Source organism: Mugil cephalus, chromosome 14 (assembly GCF_022458985.1).
Source record: "Mugil cephalus isolate CIBA_MC_2020 chromosome 14, CIBA_Mcephalus_1.1, whole genome shotgun sequence".
Taxonomy (NCBI): Eukaryota; Metazoa; Chordata; class Actinopteri; order Mugiliformes; family Mugilidae; genus Mugil; species Mugil cephalus.
Genome location: NC_061783.1, coordinates 1532702 through 1547008, shown reverse-complemented (window position 1 = coordinate 1547008; position 14307 = coordinate 1532702). Strand labels below are relative to the sequence as shown.

Genomic DNA, 14307 nt, shown 5'->3' with positions numbered 1-14307 from the left:
CAATTTCTATATGGAGGTCAAAATGGATGGACGTGAAATGCCAAAAACCCTTCTAAACTGATACCAGATCTTTAAAGAGATGGCCACAAAGACAGACATACTCGACAGAGGCAGAAGTTGTGCACTCAAAACTAATTTCAATAAAAAAGAAAAGGCTTTGTTTTTTAAATATACCCTCACAGGCAAGGATTCTTGGTCTTCACACATACAGAACAGAAGCTTTTGCACATTGGCTGCCCAGTAATAATGTCTAAAAAGGATGAAACCACCTTTGTCCTTAGGGGACTGCAGAATTGATTTGCGAATACATGCTGGTTTGCCATTCCATAAAAATGCCAAAATTTTCTTATCCAAATTGTAAATGAAAGACTTGGTCAGAAAAAACAGGGAGGTGTTGAAAAGAGTATAAAAACTTGGAGAGAACAACCATCTTGATCAAATTCATCCAACTGACAACCGATGGGCGTAAGGCCGACCAGCGACTTCCTCAGTCTTTTTGACCAGGGGAGCAAGATTACTACGATAAAGATAACAGAGAGCTGTGATAATTTATATACCTAAGCTCATTGTTTTGGTAATTGAGTTTATATCCAGAGATCCTACCACAATTAGGTCTGTACAGAGCATTGTGTGCCAAAACCACCTGGCACAAAAACAGTTTCTTCCCCCGGGCTGTCACTCTGACAAACTCTGAGCAGTCATAGAGCAGGTGCTTTTTCTTGTATCACTAAGCAAAGTGACTAGAGTCAAATTCCTTGTATGTGAACACATACATGGCCAATAAAGTTGACTCTGATTCTGATTCTGAAACACTACTATATTCGTTAAGAATGTTAATTGTAGGAAATGAATTGACTAGGTCTGAACCATAGAGAAGGAGGCCATCTGCTTATATGGAGACTTTTAAACAATACCAAGACGGGTTAGGACCCATTATTTTTGCACCATACATGCTTCCGTTTAGCAGACAAAAAATACTAGTTTTATGTTGTAAAGGCAAACCAAGTAAATACCAATGCACTATTCATACCCTTTTGTTCTTTTCTCAGGAATCTGATTCACAATTTTCGTTGTGTCCCTCTTGTGTTCATGCAGATGTCTCGGCTGCAGGTCTTCATCCGCCAGGCTAGCAATATTGCCTGGAAATCTGTGAAGCAGAGATGGATTTTCTTATGTACACTGCCTGGGAAAAAAAATGCAAATGTACAAATTATATACAGTATAGTTATTTAACCCCAACTGATGTTAAATCTTAAACAATCACGGTGAAAGACACATCCTGTGGTTGTGGAAATTATGTTAGCCAGAGGGTCAAATCATTGGCATGCATCAAGCAGAGAAAACATCTAAGGAGATTGAAGCAGAAACTGATAAAACTGGGCTAAGAAATGTCCAACGTATTATTAAAAACTAGATAGTGGGGAACCACTAAGAAATGTGGTCAAAAAAACCCACACTTAATTAATTGTGGTCGGCAATCACTTAAACGTTTGATGAAATCAAATCAAGAAAAACAACAGTAGAATGACAAGTATGTTCCACTGAAGGTCTTCATGTCATCTATTAAAAAACAAGATAACAAAACCTCAACTCTGCACTAGAGGTCAGTATTAGACAGAATGTAATCAAGGTTTATTGTGAAGTATTACATAGTGTGAAGCTTATCTGGCACAGACAATCACAGAAATCACAGAAAGTCTGAAAACAGCATTATAATTTTAAATAAAACTCTGCTCTGACTCTGTTCTTAACTGCCAGGTGGGAGTCTCAGGGCAGCAACTGAGGTCATGAGACAATTCAACAGCTGAGCAGCCAGCAGGACATAAACTGCACTGTGAGTGTTAAGTGCAACATAACAGCTGAGTAAAAGTGGAACAGTCAGCGGGAAAAGTACAGAAGGGCATACTCACTATTAACACTGTGCAGGTTAATGGTAGCTACTAATCATTTTTAAGTTTCTGGTAAATATAATAAGATATCACAATACAATTTAAGACAAATAGGTTTAAAATACAGCTTAACTAATTGTTGTGTTATATCAGTGGTCATGAGGTGGATAAGACAGCTGCTTGTGTCACACGTGTCTCAGGTTCCTTGCCATTATGCAAGAGTTTTCACAAGATGCCAAACTCCCAAGACAAACACGGAGACACATTTTTACCTTTAAGTAATGGCATATTTAACACATTCTCCTGCTTAAAAAAGACACTTCCAAAACAACAGACTATAATTGAGTAAGAGACCTTCAAGGGTTTACACACCTCACTGAAGTTACACGAAGCACATGTTTATTGCTTACTTTGTGTTAAACAATTACAACGTCAACCACAAAACATTATTCATGTACAAGAATACAGGAGTATAAATATAGAATATCTGTTCTACAGAGTAGTATTTGAACGTTCGTGGAGGGGGAAGGGGGCTGACACACATTTAAAAAAATCATTCACACACAAGCAAACCACCCACAAATGTGGTTTATACATATTAAGTCATTCACGAGTCCAAATGGAAGACCATTTACGTCTCAGAAAGGTTCAGTCTGATTTTAAGTCTCTTTAGTTTAGTGCTCAGAGTACTGCTTGCACTCCAGTTCCTTCCTTGGGTCTCATTGTCTTAAAAGTCGACTCAACATTTCAAAGTGACAGGAGTAAAACAGAAAACTTCACACATAAAGGGCAGCAAAAGACATAATACTACATGAGACAGCTTATTTTTGTCCCATTTTGATCCTCATGTGGAGCCAGGTAAGTGGCTCGCTGTTCACAATAATACCAAATGTCTCTCAGTGGTGCAAACTGTAGCATATTAACATCGTTTAAAGTTTACAACATTAACTTGGACATGTCAGTCTATAGAAGTAGACAAGTTGCACCACCGCTGAAATGATTGACACCCTCTACAACACGGACAGGAAATTTGTCTCATAGCTGCACAACACAAATAAGGTTTAATGGTACAATAGAGGAAAGTTTCCTATTTGCAAATGCAAGGAAGATCAACCGAAATGCCTCTCAGGAAGCAAGGATGTTCAGGTAAATGTTGCTCCTTCTGTATTTTTAGCTCTGATATAACAGTTGAAATAGAACCCAACAATTAGCCTGTTCCTCATGTTATCAGTTTACAATGAATTTACATGGTTTCACAATTGATTTAACAATACCATAGAGAAGTTAAACACACTACATATAGCACCCTTCATGTGTGTGACAGGGCTCAACTATATTGAAACATAATGTCATGTGGGTGCAGCTTGCTGTCTCATTGCTTTCTGCTCTGCTCCATGTGAGTAGATTTCGAGGCTTGAAGACAGACAAAGTGAGTCTTTAAGGTATGAGGGACTTTCATTAGACGTTGTTAAGCAGCAGAATGCTAGAAGCGGAGCTGGGAGAGGAGATTTCAGGGTTTACATAAAGAGGGTCTGTTTCATCCCCGGAGTCCTCATCTTGCTTTTGTGCTACAGTCAAGGTTAGCTTGTTCAGACCAGCCTCTAACGTTGTCTCTGCTCCCTCTGCTCTGTCACCTGAAACACACAGAAAGAAAGAGTGTGGTTAGTAAATCAAGGTAAACAAAAGTCTATACATAACTAGTTCTGTCAAGTCTACTAGTCAGAGCAAATTATTACATATTTAACTACAGATGATTCAAATTCAAGTTTACCCAAAATGACAAATATTTTGCAGAGGACCACTTATAAAGTGTTTCATTGCATAATATTTTACAACAAAGTAGTTAGTAGTAGTATATTGTGGTAAAAAAAGCTACTTTTAATTAAATCAATGTCCTAAAAACATCCTCCACTGTTTCCTGACAAAATAAGACCTCATTAAAGCCAAAACACTTGCTACTCAAGCCACCCACTTCCAGCAATAATAGATATGAAAACGTTTGCCAATTATTTATGTAATTGTTAATATTACTCTTTTAATCAATAATAGGATAAAACACTTCACTTTAAAGAGCTGAAAATACATGCAATATGATTATACTCTTTTACAGTGAGGGTTTCAGCTGATTGATTTAGTTCCTAATTGACAAAAGTGCACATTCAGGGGCTTTTCCAACTTCTGAAGTATAAGTTTGAGGAAATATTAGCCAGGATAGCCATTTTCCCTTTTTTAAGTGTATATGCTCAGTTAGGCTTATTACTTCCTGATTCTACAACAAAAACACACCTCTCTCTTGGTCGCAGTCTGGAGAGGAAGCTCCACTGCACTGGCTGCGAGGGCCCAGGAGAGGTGATGCATGCCCAGAACCACACACTGAGTCTGGGCCATGAGAGCTACAGGGGCTCACTAACTCCAAGCCATCAGGACAAGACGAGGAAGAGGAAGAGGAGGAGAGGGTGTAGAGTGAGGAGGACGGGTAAGAGCAGGACATGTCAAGAGGGTTGCAGGCAGAGGTGGAAGGGTGGGAGCAGGAAGAGGAGGGTGAAGATGGAACTGCTTGGGGAGAGGATGTGGAGTGAGTGTCGGCCTCCTCCTCCGAGCCGCTACCGTGACTGGCCTCGTCGTCGACTGACACTGACACCACTGAAACACACATACACACACGGACTTTAAACATGCAGACACACAGATGCACCAACTAAACTAAACAGAAACGCATAACGTGGACCGATGAAATGAAGATTATTGATCTTGAGTGCTGGTCACACTTACTTGACAGACCATCTGACTCCATCTTGAAGTTGTCGATGTCCTCGTTACCTCCATCTCCTTCTGCACCAACACCTTGTTCCCTGGTTCCCATGGCAACAGAGCGTCGCTGAGCATGGATTTCCTCTGAGATGCTTTCTAGGTTGCGTAGTGCTGCGCTGTACTCTGCCTTGGCTACCGCAATTTTGGCTTGACGTTCATCTACATGGCGCTTAAGTTGCTGTGAGCAATCAAATTAGAGTTTCCCAGTAAATACGCATGAATTAATTTCATATGTGCATACAATTTTAACATGCAGGAAAACAGCTTTCCAAGGCTATGTGACCATTTACACAGGGTAATTTTCATTCCTAAGGATCTATGGCCATGCAGGTAATGTTAACATGAGCATGTTAACAGGCAATGAGAATGCTAATAATGTCATTCGTGTTCACCATCTTGAGTTAACATGTTAACATTTGTTAATTAAAATTATTCTTCTTCTATCTTGATGATACTTCAGAAGCCGTTGAATGTTCTTAATTGTGTAGGTTCAAATATTTTGACATTGACAAATCATTGGAACTTTCAATTTAAATGTCAAGTTGAACATTGGAATGAATGACTGTGACATATTTAAGTTTGGAATGTTGTGTACTAACAAAGTGACTGACCAACATCATCATGGTTAAAGCATGAATCTAGATTAGCCTCCTATATACATACCTCAAGCTGTAGATAATACTTGGCTTTCAGTTCAAAATATGGTCTGCAGGGGAAGGAAAAAAAGGAAAAACTCAGAGAGAGGGAGAAACTTTACCACCGGACAAACTCCTAGAAGAATAACACTCCTCAGTGAGCAACCACATTCCTTGGCACTTACAAAGGGAGCACACCCCAACACTGCGAAACCAACACATGAAACATCTGGAATGCATCACATAACATAAACGTAACCCCTACTTCTCACAACTACTCAGATAAGGATAGAGAGGCCTTAGCAATCAGAGGGAGGCTGATCTATCTATCTATCTATCTATCTATCTATCTATCTATCTATCTATGATATATACATATATATGTATGTGTATGTGTGTGTATATACACACACACATACATACACATATATACGTACACACACACACACACACACACACACACATATATATATATACATACACATATATACGTATACACACACACACACACACACACACACACATATATGTATATATCACACAAAGGAAACAAAAGAATACCTAGATTTGTTGATGGAGCGTTTCAGTTTCCTTTCTAACTGCTTCATGTGACCAATACAGGAGTTGTAGTTGGCGGCTGTTTTTCTGTGTTCAGCTTCGCTGCGTGTTCTTGCCTGCTCTGCTTCCATAACCTGAAACAACCAAGAAGGAAGGTTTGTTTTAACTGTGGAAGCCAAACTTTCACAATCTCCAACAATCCAAACCTCAACTTCTTGTTGGAACAGAATTTGTTGGTGTTTGTTTTGTTGCCGTTGTTTTGTTTTTTTGTCTGTCTAATCCTTATGTACATACTTTTTGTGTAGCGTGGTTGAGCATTTCTTGCCAGGCAGAGTCAAACTGCCGGCTGTCCTCCTCCAGCAGCCTCTCCTCAGCCAGGGCGATGGTTTCTTTGGCTGCCCGCAGGTTCTCTACTGCCCGCTGGAATTCCTGAGTGGCCTTTTGGGCTTCAACTTGGGCCTGGGGTACGGAAAGACAGAACAACTATTTATGACAAGGTAGACTTGAAACCAAGTGCTCCATTTAAAAAATAATATTCCAGGTAGGGAATATACTTGCTGAGGACCAATTTCTTATGATAGAAACAGATTTCTGATGTCATAGCCACTTGGATTCCACCAGCAAGTTGTCCCAGTGTTTAGCCGTACATGGCATGGATGCAGCAGTAGACAGTGTGCTGCGTATTTTGTGTGTCTTTGCAATTTATGACCCAGATTTCTTCTGAAGGAACCATGGTAGATTACTTATGACAGCCAAAAAGGCTCGAAAGAGATTTGGCCTCACATATGCCTCTCATACGGAAAGATAACCATGGCTTTATCCGAGAGGACAAATAGAAGCTTTGTCACTAAAGAAATCTGACACATCGACAGTGGGCTCCTCTTGCCCACAGACATGGCTACAATAGTCAGCTTATTCTCATCACGCTGGACATATTTGGACCCACATTTTGTATTCAGATAGGCGTGACTTAAAGGTCAGAGTACTAACTAAACACCAAGATTAAGTAGTCACAGCATCTCCAAACGGATTTCCTTGATAACACAAAAATAATCAGTAGAATCCGGTTAGCTGATATTTGTGTAGCTAGTGGAGACCTTTAACTTAGGAAAAGACCAAACTAAAGTTGACAACATCACATGCAATTAAACACTGGGTGCTCCCATATGAAAATGTCTTTGATATACCAAGAATAAATGAAAACATTACTTTGGACAAAGTACAATATATATACGTCCTTGTTTCCATATTAGGAAATTTAATTTAGATGGATTTATAGTAGACTTTAATCTTTCATTACCCACTGATAAGAGACCTTTCGTCTAGTCTGCTCTAGGGTTTGAATGGATTTTGCATTTTTCTGAACAGTTTAACAGTTTGGAAATATTTTCACTGATAAAAAAGATTAAGGTATTGTGTCAAATTTTATATATTAACACCCTCTCTGTCGGTACATCCTGCTTGTCCTGTTTTAACTATGCCTGCCTGTATTGACTGTATACCACAATGGACACAAACTTGCTCGTCTAGTTTGTGTTCCATCCCCGAGTATTTTGAATAGATTATTGTTGTGAATACATGGCCTTTTTTAACTGTGGAATAGGGCCATTCATTCGTGTTAACAGTAGGCATTACACCATTTGCTCAGAATCAAGCGTTGGAAATCCAAACGTATTGTCCAGTAAAAACTAAATTCAACCCCAGCTACAATCAAATACACAAATATTATAATACTGTTTTATGAAAATGTGAAAAGGCACCAGGACATGTTTATACAATTAAACACTTATTGATGTAGCTATAAAGTGTGTAGTAGTGTGTAGCTACAAAGTTTAGCTATAAAATGATATTTTTGGTAAAGTTGAAAGTTGTTATTTTAATGGCTTATCATGGCACTGAAACACACATTAAACACCAACATTTTGTTTAACAAGGTATCACCACATTGCTATTGTAGAAATTGTAAATATGAACACATGCTAAAGGTTTAGCAAATAAAATTATTTATTTATACTGCTGACACCAAGCCATCTAGGCATTTAATTAATATATATCTGCTTTAAGTAACATCTTCACAAAAAACAGGGGGAAATAGGGGATTATTTAGTTGTCAGCAGCTACATGTTTTCACCAGCTTGTTGCTACCTTTGCCTGTTTGCCAAATGCTAAAAACTGAGATCGGATCTGGAGATGCATGTTTAATGCCAGGTCTGAACACATGTACCTAAAGCTGGTCATTGTGTCATTGTGATCGGATGGCCCAGATTGCATCTTAATGCAAGATCTGAACATTCCCTAAGGTATACTGAAGAGTCAGGAGTTTCTCTGTGTGTTTGCATTTCACATTAACCAGCTTTAAATGCCTGCATAGTCATCTTTCAGCTGTTTTCTCATGGCCTTCCCAGGGGTTACATTAACCCCTGTAACACGACCTCTTGCCACTGTCAACCATGTGTAAGATAAAGCCCCCAACAGTGACGTCAGCAAGTAGGGGTCTGCATCGTCTCACTCAAAATGTTAAAAAATACAGGTTGCATTGGTTTGATATACTATCAGTGGTTGGAGTGGAGTGGGAAGATAACAGTGTCTTGTTTGCATGCCATCTGTTTGCTTGATACAAGGGCAAAGATGATCTTTCCTGTTTGTCCCTCATCATGACCCCATTTCCCAGACTCTCAGTGGAGAGGGGTTGTATGGAAAACAGAAGGAACATGATGGATATTTGATGAGGCGAAAAAAATAATGAAGAGACCGTAAAAGGAAGGGAGACTTTAAAGCTGCATCCATCACTGCTGTTTTTTCTTGCGTCAAGGTTGAGATAAAGTGTCACACTAAAATGTCAGAACTTCCTGGGCAGAGCAGCCTTTCTTGTGCAGCGTGCATTCGTAAAGACAAGGTGACAAGTTTCAGTCTAAATTTACTATTACAAAAAAAAAAAAAAGTAAGCACCCTTGTGAGTAACACTCATCAAAGCCGGAGGACACAATTTGTCATTATCTTTGTGACACAAAAGCCTGCAAAGCTTCAGACACGACGCAAATGACAAGCTTTGTTATCAGTTAATTAACTTGATGTCATGGGGCCCACGTCATCTCAGAACCAATCAATATGATGGTTAGAGCCTGAAATACCACCCCACAAAAATCATGTTTCTGATGTGTTTGCGTATGCACGTGTCAGATTTTTAATTCATGTGTCAGACACTGTTATCCTGTCTGATGCCTTTATCTTGAGAAATTGGTCAAAGCTTTCAAATGTGTGGGTGGAGGGCAAAAGAGGTACAATAGATAAAGGTGGCAACAACACAGAGCGAGGTTGGGTGAGGGAGGGCGAGGCCAGACAGCCAGACGGACAGAAGAGGATGCTGGGTAAAAAGGACAAAAGATAGGACAGTAGAGGCAAATTCCTATATACCACCCCCCAGTCCATTGGAATGTAAGGGGGAAAACGTGGAGGACTGGGGGATGAGACAGGCTTATGGGTGGGGGTAGGTCCAATAATGTGTGTGTTGTGTGCTTGTGCCAGAGGGTCAGCGAGGATAAGTATCTGAATCCCTTTAAAATAGGTCATGTATCAAATATTAATTTTCCATCCATAAATGATGACCAGACGATACACCAGTTTGATCTGCAACATGTGTCAGCTGTGCTTTGTTTAAACCTCCTGATCACACATGCACTGTCCACAAACACACCTATGAATACACAAGGCTCAGAGAGAGCTTTTCGTCCTTTTACGTGAGCACAGCTCCCATCAAAATTCAAACCCCCCCAGAAATCCCCAGCTCTCACGTGTCAGTGTCAGTAGCAGATGAGACTGGCAGGTAGTCTGTCATACTGTTGCAGACACAAGCAAGGACAAATCCACACACAAATCTGTACTCTATTTCAGTTTGACAGCTCAGCAGTAACACACAAATGTCAGCGTTCTAATGTATGACTCATAGACTCCTTGTTGATTTGTTCAGATAAGGGTGGGGTGCTGGATTCTAAATTCCTGGTGTTATCCAATCAGATCAAGGCGTTGACAGGCTAGCATAATTAGACAGGAAAGTACAACAACCTCTGGAGATGCAACAATACTGGAAATGTCCTAATTTGTATCTACCTGCAAGACTGTGCCAAACTTGACAATACCTCCGAGATCCAGCAAAACGAAAAATGTTGCAAGTCTACCAGCTTCCCCTCCACACAGAAGTGGTGAGTGTGCGACTCTAGCTGAGTGTGCAGAGGTGGAACTGATTTTAAAAATAGACATCACATGACTGCGCTCCCTTTAAGTAGATATAAGCAGAGCTCTTTAAACTTCTCATTGCTAATCCTCTGTAAGCCTGCCCTCACACTCTCTGTCTGCCGACCTCAGAGTCCCTCCAGTTCTTCTTGGTCCATGTGTGCGCGTCTGTATGTATGTGTGTATTTACACGTACCTGTTTTGCCACTTTGCGAGCTTCCCAGTAGGGCTTGGAGTCATCCACAGCTCGTCCGATCCTCTTCACCTGCTCATCCAGCTTCACTGTTGCTTCTACCAGAACCGTGCGAAACCTCTGGCGGCAGTCCTGCACGCAGACACCCGAAAACAAGCATACCTATAGCGTTAGTATTTACCTCAAAGCACCGGCAACATCACAAGTAGTTCACAAAGTTATAAGTGCGGCTGTACTTCCTGGGTTATATCTTAAGTAAAGGCCACACGTTGGCCCAAATTGTCTCTAATACTATCATGTGAGGCCTATAAAGCAGCTCTTCGAATTCAGCACCGCAGCACGTAGACATTATCTCATAGATTTATTTTCCTCCAGAAGGTGTTTTTGATCTCGGTGTTGTTGAGCAACCTTATAGACATTCTTTGGTGGTGAATTATCCAATTATAGCAAGGCCCAATATATAGTGTGTGTATGTTTGCGCATTTTTGGCACCGCGACAGCACACTTGTTATTCATAGATGTGGTCTCTTGACTAAGCTACAGGGAAGGTTCACTGAGTCTGTTAAGGCTCTCACTTATTGATTATCAAAGCTGAAACAAAGATATGTTGTTTTTTAAGCTGTTTCACCACTCACCCAAGTAGCCTCTTTAATTCGAAATGACCACTGGGAAGTTAGAGGTTTTAGGAACATCTAGTGCCCACCTGAAACTAACATAACTAGGATATATAATGACCTGATACTTACCTGGAAGGAATTCGTTTTGAATCTGTTTTCTTCTCCCAAGGAAAGTTACTCTTATGAGTCCAACTTATGCTACTTTCAGGGACACATACCAGACTCAATGTCAGTTCATTGGAGTCTCCAGTTGGGTAAATGCTTGTTTTGGGTCAGTGGTTAAGGTTTGTGATAGGACATTTAATGTAAGTCTAACCCAAAATTGACCTAATGGAGTACATTAGTTATTTCTATGTCCATAATATTTCTTGCAGTTTGCACAACAGAGGTCTGAAAAGGAGCAGCACCTGCATCCTGTTCATAGAACTGACAGGGGAGAAGAAGAGGTTAACGAGGGAAAGGGGAGAGGGTGCTGCAGGATGCATGCTTCCTGTGACATCATAATGTTTCCTGACTTCCTGTTCCTGTACAGAGATGGTGACGCAGTACAGAACTCCTGAAATCCACTGGTCATATATTGTACAAAGTTAGCACTAACTAGCTTTGCTCTAACTTGGTCACACACACAGTGTAATATCTCATGAGAAGTTTGTGATTGCATTGGTGGAGTTGAAAACAGATTCCAGATTCTGGATTTAACCTCAGTGAGTCCTCTGAATCTACTGTACATGGTCTTTAATCAACTCCAGACTCTGCAGGAAAACAGCTTGCCAGCAGCACTCTCCACATTCTTTAGCTCTTTGCTTTCATTTTGCCTCCTTATGAATTGCTTTATTTTCCGTTTGCTTCTGTTGCTGTGTTTATTTATGTCACTCATTCCACTGACACCACTCCTTCTTCAAAACAGAAAAAAAGTGACTGTTCCAAATAGGTGGGTTTAAAACAATCAGGGTTTGTAATAATCATCCGGTATTTAGTCTGAAAACATGAGCTGCATATTAGTGATACAAACCCTGTCCTCTAACCTCTGAGTTTCTGTCCTATGCTGTGTTTAGTCCAGCTCTGGTTTGTGGAGTTTGGATGGGAGCGGAGGTCTAATGAGAAACAGAAGAGGCCTACATTTAGGGAAAAAAACTGCAGCCCGGCTCTGGAATGTTTTTCGTTCTGCTGAACAGTAACTAGTACATTTAAATGCAAGCAAATCATTTCCATGTAGCATCCTTCTTCCTCTTGATCGTACAACCATTTTTTTTGTCTTTGATTTGTGTTTTTAAAGCCAGGCTGAGGGAGTTGCAGGGCAATGGCCAGATCACTTGGGATTTGCACTGATCCAGATGTGCCATTCAAATATTATATTTACCATTCCGATCACAGCTATGCCTCTAATAGTACTGAGAGTTTATTACAACAATGTGTTATTCACATTTTCCTTCAAAAGCAGCACACGCAAATTTCCACACTTGCAACACACACCATGTGTCTAAAAGCAACTACAAAGTTGTTGCTAGGCAGAATCTTGGAACACACAAAAGTGTATTGGAAGCAACCCGAACTAAACTGCAGCACTAACAGGATTTGTCACTTGTTTAAAGGAAAACATTGGATCTTAAAAGCGAGAGAGCTCAGTCAGTACTGAAAGTGTTTACGCCCGCAGAGATATGCAGCAGTAAGTGTTGCTGGTTGTTGTTTGGTCTTACCTCCAGCTCACTCTCCCAGCGGTTAATGTCATCTGTCGACTGGTTTAATATCTCCAATTCTCCCTGTTTGCAGAAAACGTGGCATACATGGAAAGAAACAGAGGCAGAAGGAGGGGGGGTCAGATCAGATCTTGAGGATAGACTGTGTGACTTCTGTTCTCCAAATTACTCAACATGTGGCCTTCAGAGAGTGAGAGCAAAACACTGAGGGGTGAACACATGAAGCCTCTTAACTGAATTCCTTTAACAGATGCTTATTTTAGGCAGACTGCTATATTGGAGTTCTAAGGAAGTAGCCCTGCTCTTTAACATAGTAAAGCACATATATAATCTAGAGATATATACAATTTTCTATCTTACATTTAGACTCATATCACTGGTATCCACATCTGGAATCATTTTCCTCATCCCATCCCGTCTCACCTGGATTCTGGGATCCACTTCTTCTTCCTCCTCGGCGCACTGTAAGTCATTCTCACAGTTATTCCCATTTCGTTCCATTCTCCGAAAACGTTGGCAAAGAAATGAAGGGGGTCCTCTCTTCCAACAAAGCTCGACCCCGGGGTTGCTGAACAGCAGGGGTGTAGAGCAGCGATCCGCCCCTCTCTAACCTTTAAACAGGGCGCGTAGCATGCTGAACTCTTTAGGATCCAGGGGTTTTAAATGAGCAAGGGAGTCTGCTGGGACGCTCGTCCTGCCGCAGGGAAACCCAGCACACACGACAGGATCACAACCTCAGGGACCGACAGCGGACGAACTGGGGTGGAGTATATGTTTAACTACCTATATTGATCAATGGCAGTACTTCTGGTTTGGAGTTTCAAAATAAAAGCTGCTCTCCTCCGTTATACGGAATGACGCATGTTCAGGTCCTGACTCTAAGGCTGTATTAATAACCATCCGTTTTTGCACATTAAATGTTTAGAGATGCTTTGACAGAATGACAGAAAGTTTTATTTTGAAGGCCACTCGCAGTGCAATAGGAAACCTCCACAAATATAAGGTGAATACTGAAACCTCCATGTCATGTGATGTTGCAGTAGCAGTGGGCTCACAGTGGAGACATCAGGTACCATGTTCATGTTTGTGAAATTGGAATAAAATTACATTCGGCACAAATTAAGGTTCAAACTATTTTTTTAATTCTATTACACCGGTGCTGGGGTTGATTTTCACACATGGTTCCTATTATTTCATTGATCACTTAAAGATAATGATGTGGATGAGTAAATAAATGTGTGGTTACCATGAATAATCTCAGCAGTCACCATAAGAAGAAATAGGTTCATCATTTTACAGTTATTACTGAACTGATATATAGACGGTACATGACCGCAATGTTTTTGGATCTTCAGCAACACTGTCAATGTAAGACTATTAAGTTACTTTAATCATTTAGTTCCATCCATCCATCCATCCATCCATCCATCCATCTCATCACATATAGGGAAGACAGAGAATACAGAGGACTCATCCCATACCTTATAGACTGGTGCTAGGAAAACTGCCTCCAGCTGAACGTGGGTAATGTTGGTCTGCAGGGACAAACACACATTACACACACTGATTAACATCCAAGAAATGGACATCGAGACAGTGGACTCCTTCAAGTACATGGGTGTGCATCTGAACAAAAACTGGACTGATCTGACCACACTAAGATACTACTGAGGACCT

The 14307-nt window shown here is 40.6% G+C and overlaps 1 protein-coding gene across 1 annotated transcript; it reads right to left on the bottom strand.

Annotated features, from left to right (window-relative positions):
- Positions 1-2266: 2266 nt before the first annotated feature.
- Positions 2267-13416, bottom strand: LOC125019838 (SH3 domain-binding protein 5-like). The gene is made up of 9 exons (XM_047604820.1): positions 13054-13416; positions 12631-12693; positions 10320-10448; positions 6188-6352; positions 5897-6027; positions 5364-5406; positions 4662-4878; positions 4176-4532; positions 2267-3523 (listed from the first exon to the last, which is right to left on the bottom strand). The coding sequence occupies exons 1-9, from the start codon at positions 13129-13131 to the stop codon at positions 3348-3350; spliced, it is 1359 nt and encodes a 452-aa protein (XP_047460776.1). The 5' UTR covers positions 13132-13416; the 3' UTR covers positions 2267-3347.
- Between the last annotated feature and the right edge of the window lie 891 nt (positions 13417-14307).